This window comes from Stegostoma tigrinum, chromosome 20 (genome assembly GCF_030684315.1).
Source record: "Stegostoma tigrinum isolate sSteTig4 chromosome 20, sSteTig4.hap1, whole genome shotgun sequence".
Classification (NCBI taxonomy): Eukaryota; Metazoa; Chordata; class Chondrichthyes; order Orectolobiformes; family Stegostomatidae; genus Stegostoma; species Stegostoma tigrinum.
The window spans coordinates 27,864,613-27,875,340 of NC_081373.1; the positions used below are offsets into that span (position 1 = coordinate 27,864,613).

Here is a 10,728-nt window from a genome sequence, read left to right on the forward strand (position 1 = left end):
CAATCATGATCTTTTAAACTTCTGTCAAGTCACCATTCAACCTCCTGGGTTCCAGTGAAACCAACCCAGTCTACCCAACCTTTCTTCACAGCTAAAATCCCCCATATCAAACAACAACCTGGTAAACCTTTTCCAGAGCATCCACAGCATTCTGGTAGTGTGGTGATTGTAAGCAAAATTCTAAGTATGGTCTAACTAAAGTTCTATTAAGCTGCTGTGTAACATGGCTATCCGTTTACTCTATGCCCCTTCCAATGAAGGCAAGCATGCCAGAGGCCTTTTTTTCTCCCCCACTATTTTATCTACCTGCGCTGCCACTGTCAGTGATCTGTGAGCCTGCATATCTAGATCCCTCTGCATATCAATACTCCGAAGGGTTTTGCCATTCACTGTGTAATGCCACCTGTACTTTACCTTTCAAAATGCATCACTTCACATTTGTCTGGATTAAACTCCATCTGCCATTTTTCTGCCCACGCCTCCAACTTTTCTATATCCTGCTGTATCCTCTGACAATCCTCCTCATTATCTGAAACTCCACCACTCTCTTTGTATCATTGCAAACTTGCTAATTAGACCAGCTAGGTTTCCTCGGAATCATTTGTGCTGTTTGTAATCTACATAGGTCCCAGCACTGATTCCTGAGGAACACCACTCGTCAAAATCCTCCATTCTGAGAAGCATCCTTCCGTTGCTACCTTCTGTTTCCTATGACTAAGTCGGTTCGGTACCTGCTTTGCTAGCTCACCCCTGAATGTCCATTGGCCATGTCCACCATGAATGCAGAAATCATAAAATTGCAGTCTAATTGGCCCAATCAGGAGGTTTGACAGAACGTCATCTTGCTGAAAGGCTCATTATTCAAACACATGAAAGGTGTGCAGTTGTAACATTTACCTACTAGACGTCCTGTAACTGTGCAAGGAACAATTAAGGCTTATCCATTCAAGTATGTCATTATTTTAACAATGTGCAATTGAACACCAAAACGTATCACTGGCATTGCAAATGCACCTGTGTAAATGTGAAATTGTTTTCCTTGGGATTTTAATTATCATTGCGGCGAATTCAAAATCATTTTGTTTTCTGTACATGATTCAACATTGAAATAAATATTCTAATAGCTCTTTGTTTCACTTTTGTGTGAGTGGTTGCATCTTGAATGAGTTAAAATCCAATGTGTAGAGGCAAGGACGCTTTAATTTGATTCATTGAAGGGAAACACTGCAGCTTGCCTCGTTCCTGTGGGCCCCAAATCAAGGGTGCCATAAATCACAGCATAAAAATCAGCAGGAATTCTGTTGACAAGGTAATGTATAATGGATACCATTCATCTGCTCTTGACAGAAAAATTGAAATCGCTAAATTTGCCTTTCTTGAAATCTTTCTTTTAAAATTACCAGACATCAGATCTGAAACCAAAGGCAGGAGTTTTAACTTTCCTGCTGCTTGCTAATATTTGCAGTCCATCCTTACTGAATTACATATTTCTTGTGATAGACAACCTCACTCAAATCAACAATATTAATGGTGGTGTTAAAAGAAAGTATTGATCAAGGTTTGCATAAAAAGGTGCTTTGAGGAAATGTATTTTCTTGTTGTATCAGTTCTGATCTTCAGGACAGTTACTTTGTTTTTGGTAGAATGAGGAAGTGTTGAAGAAATGTGCCCAAGAGTATCTTGCCCGGGTAAAGAAAGAAGAACAGCGATACCATGCTCTTAAAATCCACGCAGAGGAAAAGCTTGACAAGTAAATGTTCTTCCTTTCTAAAATTTGAAAATAACAAGCGCAGTTCTAGAAGTCCTTAGATCAGGTATGCTTCTGGTGAGACAAAACTGAGTTAGTGGAGGCAGGTGGGCCTACAATTTCCTGATAACAAACAGCATGCCTGTCTGCCATGCTCCTTCCTCCCATCCATCTTCATTGAGACAGCAGCAGTGGGTAGCCTGGAAGGCAAACCAAAATGTACAATGACGTCACATGCCAAAATGGGCCTGGAATTTTCCAGCCTCCAGGTAGGCTGAGGCTGAAGCCTAGCTGCTGGTTGAACGCAGTTCTTGAGAGCAGACTCGGTCATTCTGGACCTTCAGCCCCTCAGTTAATATTCCACCACTGCCACTTACCCCACCCAATTCTCACAGTCACTGTGGTAGTCATTAGGCCATCATGATCATGATCTCCCCCTCAAAATGACAGCATAGCAAGAATTTGGACATAGCTTTCTAATCAACAATCTCTTTGTAAATTTTATTTTGGGTCTTGGTGCCAGCATTTGAGAGTTCTAAATGACACTTCCTCCCGCTAACAGGATTGGAATTCAGAAACGAAAACTCAGCCCATTGTTTTATGTGGATAACATTTGCTGTCTCTTCCTGATCTACGTTGTTGTCTGTGTTGGGGTAGTACTAAAACAGTTGAAACTAATAAAAGCTATTCAATTGAACCGGCTTGTGAAATGTATGAAATATGGATAATACAGCTGACTAGATAACCACATACCCATACATTATGATCAGCCCTTTCAATGAATGATGATGTACAAATAATGAGACATTGAGGTGTTTATATTGCACTTTTTCCTATATTCTCTTGAAATTGGAAACGTGTGAAAAGTAAAATATTCGATACAGTAATATCAAGTATTTTCTTAACAACTGTGATATCACTGTTCATGAATTGGGAAGTACAACTTACAGCTTAATAACCAATAACAAATCCTAAATGTTAGTTGGTGTTAAATCTCTTATGCTATACAAGTTAAGTTATAATAAATTCCTATTTTCTGTCTCAAATTCAACTTAATAACGTGAATCAAATTGTGTTAAACACTGGAGGAGATTAGCACTTTTTTTTTAAACTTTAAATCCTTTAACCCTCACCCTAAATGATCCCTATTTAAAACTTTATTCTTGAATTTTCTTTACTTTTACACTGTTATTGAATTTGAATCTGTTACCATGCTCCTTCCTCCAATCCAACTTCATTGAGACAGCAGTGGTGGGTAGCCTAGAAGGCAAACTAAAATTTCTTCACTTGAATTTTAGGGCCAATGCTGAGATTGCTCAAGTACGAGCTAAGTCCAAATCAGAACATGCAGCCTTTCAGGCCAGCTTACGGAAAGAACAGATGAAAGTTGAGTCACTGGAGAGAACTTTAGAACAAAAGGTAATTAAATACATATTTAGAGGGAGTGCTTTTCATTATTCGAATCAAATACTTTGAATTTTTGAGCAGTATTTTACAATGTAATTTTTTAATATTGGTAAACTTAAGATATTCCAATGTAAATTTTATTTCATTTGATAGCAACACATTTTCTGAGATTTATACAACAGTGTGTTTCCAAATTCTATTTATATACTCAGAATTTTTCTGAAATGTATGGATATTGTTATTTTGAGTAAAACCAAGTGAAAAGTATTCACTATGGGTTAAATGTGAGAATGATGAACTGTCTATTATAGGTACCCAAGCTGGACACTAGTCCTTCAGATCAAGCTGAGCTTGCATTTCAATTGTGGTTCCTACATTCCTGATATCTACAAGACTAAATCAAGGATCTCTTAGTCAACAAGATTCAACTGTGTCCAGTTGCTCCATCCCTCCCCACTCCCCTAGACCAGGGACATAGACCTGGTCTTTCTCTTGGGGCTTTTCTTGCAACACTTTTATCCAGGTCCACTTTCTCCACCTTGCACTCTGACTTAGTCTAGCAAATGCCACCTGTAGTCCATCTCTTGCATCTGGAGCGTCTAGAGAATTTTCTCCTCTTCTGGCAGCAATGGTATTGAGGTCGCATCCATCTCAGACCCCCCGAGGCTTCCTTGACACTAGATGGAGGGGGAGTTGAACAGGCCTTCTGGATTTTGAGGGGCCAGGTGTGTTTTTCTCCTACCCCATTTGTGAGGTAACAGCTTTCAGGCGATCCATTTTTTGTTCAGGGCTATTTCGCCTACCCAAATTGTGTCACAGGACCTGACCTCGTGTGAACCTTGTATAGGGCCATTCCCAGGGCATGGTGGCTCAGGGGTTAGCACGGCTGTCTCACAATACCAGGGACTCTGGTTCAATTCCACCCTCGGGCAACTGTACGTGTGGAGTTTGCGCATTGTCCCCATGTCTGTATGGTTTCCTTTGGGTGCAATGGTTTCCTCCCACAGTCCAAAAATGTGGGGGTAGGTGGATTGGCTATGCTAAATTGCCCGTGGTGTTCAGGGATGGGTCTGGGTGGGATGGTCAGAGGTTTGTTGTGACTTGTTGGGCTGAAGGGCCTGTTGTTTCCACACTCTAGGGATCCTATGAAACTTCATCCACAAAATTAGATTGTTTCTTGCTTAGATGAGGCATGTGGTCATCATTGGTGTTCCTGCTGCCATTTAACTACCCCCTCTTCCAGGTCTGGAAATAGCAGTCTTATTCTGGTGCAGAGTCTTCTCCCCATTAGCAACTTTGCTGGAGCTATCCCTGCTCTTGCGTGTGGGGTGATCCTACAATCAAACAGGTACTGGGACAGTTTGATGCTGTAGGCTGTTTCTTTAAGCCTGCCTTCATAATTGGACCGTTCTTTCTATAAAGACCATTGGGCGATGGATGAAATGGAGCGTCCTTATGCTGAATATCATTTGACTTTAGGAAATTTTCAAGTTTCCTGCTGGTAAAAGATGTCCCATTGTCTGTGACCAATACTCCCAGGAGTCCATGTATCACCAGTGATGTTAGCAGCTTCTCAATCGTCATCCCTGAGATTGCGAAATGAACTTTATGCATGTCCTGCCACTTTGAATGGGCATCCACCATGACCAGGAACATTGAGCCCATGAAAGGACTGGCATAGATATGCCAAGTTCAGCGTTTACCCAGCCACTTACAAAAATGTGGCAACAGTGCTAGTGATTTTTGTTCTTGTTGGCACTCTGGGCAGTGGCCCACCTCTGCAGCTATGTCAGCATCCAACCCTGGCCACCAGACAGTTTCTTGCCAGCATCTTTATCTTGGAAACCCCTAGATGACCCTGGTTGAGCTCAGCCACTATCTGGCAGCAACCTTTTACTCAGGACAATCACCCTTGCTCCCAACAATAATACACCTTTCTCGCCAGGTCCAGAAACATTTCAGTCTGGGTTATGATGGCCCTTCTATTTCCATCATTACCACCAGCTGTTTTAGTTCCACGGTCAGATGTTGTCAGTGGTGACTGGAAGAGTGTCCAGGAAGTTCAAACTCAAAATGGACTCTTCCAGGGGAGGCACAATCGGTGGAGTATCTGCCAGTAGGTGGTGGCTCAAGGCATCCACATTAGCCACTTGGCTTACTGGACAGTGCTCAAACTTGTACTTGTACTTGTACTTATACTTGTATGTGCTGAGAAGGGGGGCCAATGCTACATTTCACCAGAAGCTATGGGTGGCACTGCCTCATCTTCTTCAGAAGCCCTAGCAGAGGTTTGTGATCTGTTACCATGACAACTTCCCATCTGTAAAAGTACTGGTGGAAGTTCCTCACACCGAAGATAACCGTCAAACCTTCCTTCTCTACTTGAGCATATTTGCATCCAGCATCAGCCACGGTCTGGGAAGCATACTGTATTGGGTGTTCCTCTCCGTTGGGCCACCAGTGAGCCAACACCACCCCAACACCCTATAGGGATACATCACGTGTCAGCACTTTATCTTGCTTTGGATCGTAGTGGGCCAACACCTTAGGTGACGACTGCTTTTTCCACTTCCCTGAAGGCTCCTTCTTGGCTACACAACCATTTCCAAGGCTGACCCTTTTGCAATAGCAGGTGTAAGTGTGCCAAGATGGAGGCCAGGTTACATATGAATTTTCTGTAATAATTCATTAACCCAAGGAGAGACTTAAGCTCTGGTACAGACATGGGAGCCAGGGCTCCTTTGATTGCCCTTACTTTCTCTTCCAATGGCTGCAATCTTGTTTTGTTGACTCCAAATAGGTCACTTAAGGTGCCAAGAACAATCATTTTTCCCTTCTAAGGTGTATGCCCACCTGGGAGAAATGTATTATTATGTTAGCCAGATAAATGGCAACCTATAGTGCCCTTATAAAATATTCTCCATGGTCTGCTGGAAAAGAACGCAAGCTGATCCTACCCCACATGGCTGTCTTGTATATTGAAAGAAACCCTTGTGTGCATTAATTGTAGTATACTTCTGGAATTCTTCATAGAATTGCAATTGCAGGTAGGCATGGCTCATGTCCAGCTTTGTAAAGGACAGCACCCCCTGCCAACTTCACACACAGCTCGTCTATGCAAGGGATCAAGTATTTATCCAGCTGTGACCATTTGCTTAAAATCCCCTCAAAGGTGATCCGAGCTGTCAGGTGTCACAATCCGTATGACTGGTGCTGCCCCCCATTCTGCAAACTGCACTGATTTGATGATTCCCTTTACTGTCCGGTCTTCTGATTTCCACCGTTACTTTTGCCTGCAAGGCAAATGGCATTTGGTGAACTTTGCAAAATTTCAGAATCGCTTCCTGGTTAACATGTAAAATAGCTTTGGCTCCTTTGATAGTGCCAAGCCCTTCCTGAAATACCCCGGGCATTTCACAAGAACTTCACTGAGGCAGCCATTTTCTAAATTAAAACATATTGAGCTAATCTAGGTGAATCTCTCTCAATCAATTCTGCCCCAGTATGCCTGAGCCTTTTAGATCATCAGTGGTAACTGCATCAACGGCATCTCAAAAGGAGGCCAGAAGTAAAATTGTACCCTTAATCTGCAATGGTTCCCCTGTGTATGTTCTCGGTCTAGCTGAGATCTTGTGCAAACTTAAGGGTTAGTGTCCCTTGTGAATTGTGTTAAAAGATAGACGCTGCAACCACTGATACATCTGGGTGACCATTTAACAAAACATTAATTTTATTCTGTTCCAACTTGGATGTCACTACATAATGTAATTGTTCCAACCCACATGTAGGGGGACTTTCTACCATGTGCAAACTCCTGGGTACCAGCCTAGGAGTGTTCTTACTCACGTTCTGGCTTTGTAGGACCCCTTTTGCTGTCTCAAGTCTATATACCGGCAGCATCTACAATGGCTTGCCAGCTCAGATCCTGAAGAACCTTTTAGCCATTCAGCCAAGGCTTGCGTTTGTTGTGGGGTTCTGCTGTGGACTGGCCTAGGGTCCCTCTTTAGGATGTGCCCTGCATGAGGTTCTGCAATTGTCTACATGCAAGTGGTGTTCCAAGCTCAGTCAGACAGGGTGAGGGAGTCCACTTCCATTGGGATGCTCTCACTCCTATGCTCCACTTGTTACATTTTCCTAATGACAGAGCCAGTTGTAATGCCCGTTTGAAGTCCAGTTGGGCTTCAGCTAGTCGGTGCTTCTGCATGGTTAAATCATAAATCCCACATATCAAACAAAGTCTTTCAGCATCTCATTCAGGGTTAACCCAAAAATCACATGCCTCTGCCAGTTGTCTCAAATTTCTCAAAACCTCCATACAGATTCCCCCAGTCCTATAACAAAAGTCAAATAAAACTGATAGTGTCTCAGAAGTAAAAGATTTTGAGGTCACATTATTCCTTAACCAACACAGTCATCTCTAGTAAGGTTTTAGTGTCTGGTGCCTCTGGGAAAGTTAAGCCCCTTTGTAACAAGAAATACTGCAGATCCGCAAGCAGTCAGAAGGATAACAGTGTGGAGCTGGATGAACACAGCAGGCCAAGAAGCATCTCAGGAGCACAAAAGCTGACGTTTCGGGCCTAGACCCTTCCAAAACATCAGCTTTTGTCCTCCTGAAATGCTGCTTGGCCTGCTGTGTTCATCCAGCTCCACACTGTTATCTTGGATTCTCCAGCATCTGCAGTGCCCATTATCACAGAAGGATAACTTGTTGCTCTTCATCTGCCCCAATGTCATTTACCCAGAAAAAGTATTGCATTCTTTTCACACACTGGGCCCAGTCTTTGATGGCAGGATCAAACAAGCTAAGTTTCCCATACAAAGGCAGGATGCCAGAAGTGCTTACCCCAACTTCAAGATGACTTTGGCAAGCATATATTCATCAGCCATGTACTGTTTTCTCTCATAACACCTCCTAAATAACTGCACGGAAGGCAGTATACCATAACCTAGTCACCCTTTATTTACTTGTGCACAATACACTGGCTGTAGCCAACCAGTTCAGAGTCAGTCACCTGAGCCCAGGAAGTGCTAAATCTCCTGGTTATATGGGTAGCCAGGGCTTTCCTGGTTGGTTGACATTAAAAATCCCAAACAAGGATCTCATAGTCAACAGGATCCAGCTGGTTCAAATCACTACAACAGCCTACACATCCACTATTTGGATGCCCATGCCCTTTAATTCACTGGCATGTAGGTTATCAGGCCCTGTAAGCTGAATAGCTTCCAATCCCATTAAAGTATCTAGCACTTTTTTGTTATTAATTTTGACTTACTTCAATTCATCCTTGCTTTGCTCACAATTTGGGAAGATTGTTGTGTTTCTGTGAAGAAAGCAAAATTAGTTGTTTTAATTGCTCTGCCATTTCCTTGTCCTCAATTTTCCTGTTTCAGATTGTAAGGGGCTCACATTTGTCTTCATTAATTTTTTTTTTCTTTTTACATACTTTTAAATGTGTACTGTAATCATTTCTATGTTGCTTGCAAGTTTACCCTCTTAGTCTGCTTTGGTTGAATTTTAAACTGCTCTCCGTTCTCAGGTGTGCTGTTTTTTCTATCAACTCCATGTGACTTTTCACTGGATCCAATACTATCCTTAATTTGTTTTGTTAACCATGGCTGGGCCTCCTTTTCTGTTGTGCTGTTTCACTGGACAGAATATATAACTGTTTCAATATGTGAATTCATTCTTTAAATGTTAATCATTGTTTATCCGTGGTCATGCCTTTTTAACAAATTTACTCATTCTATCACAGCAATGCACCCCTCTATACCTTTGTTTGGGTGGGGTGAGAGGGTGGGGGTTGTAAGCTAAGGTGATAGGGAATCTGCAGCAATGCTTTCTAGCATCTAATTCTCGACTAAAATATGATCACAGGGCATTCAGAAATCCTAGAGGACCTCTTAAGCACCAATTGGAATACTTACAAGGATTTTAATTTCTCTTTCTCATTATCTCCATTCACAGGACTTGTTCATAGCCTGTAAACCCATCGAACCAATATAACATGTAGCAACAGCTGTAGGATTTCTCTTCGTGGCTGATGTAGAAACAAGGCACTTAAGAGCAAAGAGTTTTTAACCTATTAATTGATGCACATTTTAATTTTTGACATGTCATCAATTTTCTGAAAAAATCTATGAAAAGAATAGGGTTTTTTGTGGTGTTTTTATGTGGCGTCATCAAGGCGGTTGTTTTAAAAGTAACACAACTTGTACATCCTTGTAAGCCTGGAAAAGTGTACATTCAATTTTGTTTCTTTTTTTATTTTTCAGAATAAGGAAGTAGAAGAACTGACTAAAATCTGTGATGAACTGATTGCCAAAATGGGGAAGAGTTAATGTTGCCTATTTTTTTTTCAAAGTAGTGAAAAAATACTGAGTGCAATAAAGCCAGTGGTGCAGTAATGTTGGCTCACTTATGTGAACGTTGGGGATTACACCACATTTTCAATGCACTATATCTCTTTTTCCACGGAGGACTGTTTAATGTATGTAGCATTCAACTGGCCCATGGAAGTTTTCCTTTTACTGTCTGCTGTATTGTAGTATGGCACACAACAAATGTTATGAGTTCCTGTATCAGGGAGACTGGTTCTTTAATGATTAGATTAGATGCATTAGATATGAGGTTGATTTGATTTTTTTTTGTTTATTTCTTTTTATGGGTTCCCATGTATTGTGTGTTCAAAGTTTCAACTTACTGTACATTACATTACTGCAAGCGAAGTCTTGCAAATTTTCAGTGAAGCCTTAAGAGTCTAGACTTGATCTGCATTATGGATTTATAAAAATGCATGTGTGTCAATGAAGTTCTCTATTGTAAATAAATTTTAGTTTAAAATCACAGTTGCTGTGTCATTTTTTAATCAATGGTTGAGATTATTGCAATTTCTACAAGGTTTTTGCTCTGATTTTAATGGCTGTTTATGTAGAGATCTTCATAAACTGATTTTCATTATGTCATTGGGTTCTATTCTGTTTTCCACCTCCATCTATTTCTGTAGTGGTTAATCTTTTGGCGACCAAGATACAACTTACAACTCGAGTGTGGATGTTGGACAATGTGCAAATGGAAAACTGTCTCATGTTGCAAACTCAGTTCAGAAGTATTAAGGAAGAAGAATCAGTCACCATATGTTCACTGAAAGCATGTTAAAAAAAAAAGAGTGATCATGCAGAGTTGATCGTAGAAAACGTATTGGGAAGGGGGAGATGTTGTTTAAAAAATTACTTCTGAAATCAAAATTGAAATCTGACAGAGTAGGTGAGATTTTAGCTTAGTCAAAATCCAGTCACTTAAGCAGAGTAAAACTTAGGCCAGCTGTCTCAAAACTTGTGGTCCTGGATAGAACAGGGATCAGGAACAAGAGATAATGGGAACTGCAGATGCTGGAGAATTCCAAGATAATAAAATGTGAGGCTGGATGAACACAGCAGGCCAAGCAGCATCTCAGGAGCACAAAAGCTGACGTTTCGGGCCTAGACCCTTCATCAGAGAGGGGGATGGGGAGAGGGAACTGGAATAAATAGGGAGAGAGGGGGAGGCGGACCGAAGATGGAGAGAAAAGAAGATA

The 10,728-nt window shown here is 41.4% G+C and overlaps 1 protein-coding gene across 3 annotated transcripts in view; it reads left to right on the forward strand.

The window, feature by feature from the left end:
* The window catches only part of LOC125461914 (uncharacterized), a 234,408-nt gene extending 224,408 nt beyond the window's left edge, over positions 1 to 10,000 (forward strand). For all 3 annotated transcript variants that reach the window (XM_059653064.1, XM_059653065.1, XM_059653066.1), the window contains 3 exons: positions 1,644 to 1,750; positions 3,046 to 3,166; positions 9,428 to 10,000. In XM_059653064.1, coding sequence (XP_059509047.1) covers positions 1,644 to 1,750; positions 3,046 to 3,166; positions 9,428 to 9,493 — 294 coding nt within the window. In that variant the 3' untranslated portion in view covers positions 9,494 to 10,000. The remainder of the gene's footprint in view (positions 1 to 1,643; positions 1,751 to 3,045; positions 3,167 to 9,427) is intronic.
* Positions 10,001 to 10,728: the final 728 nt, after the last annotated feature.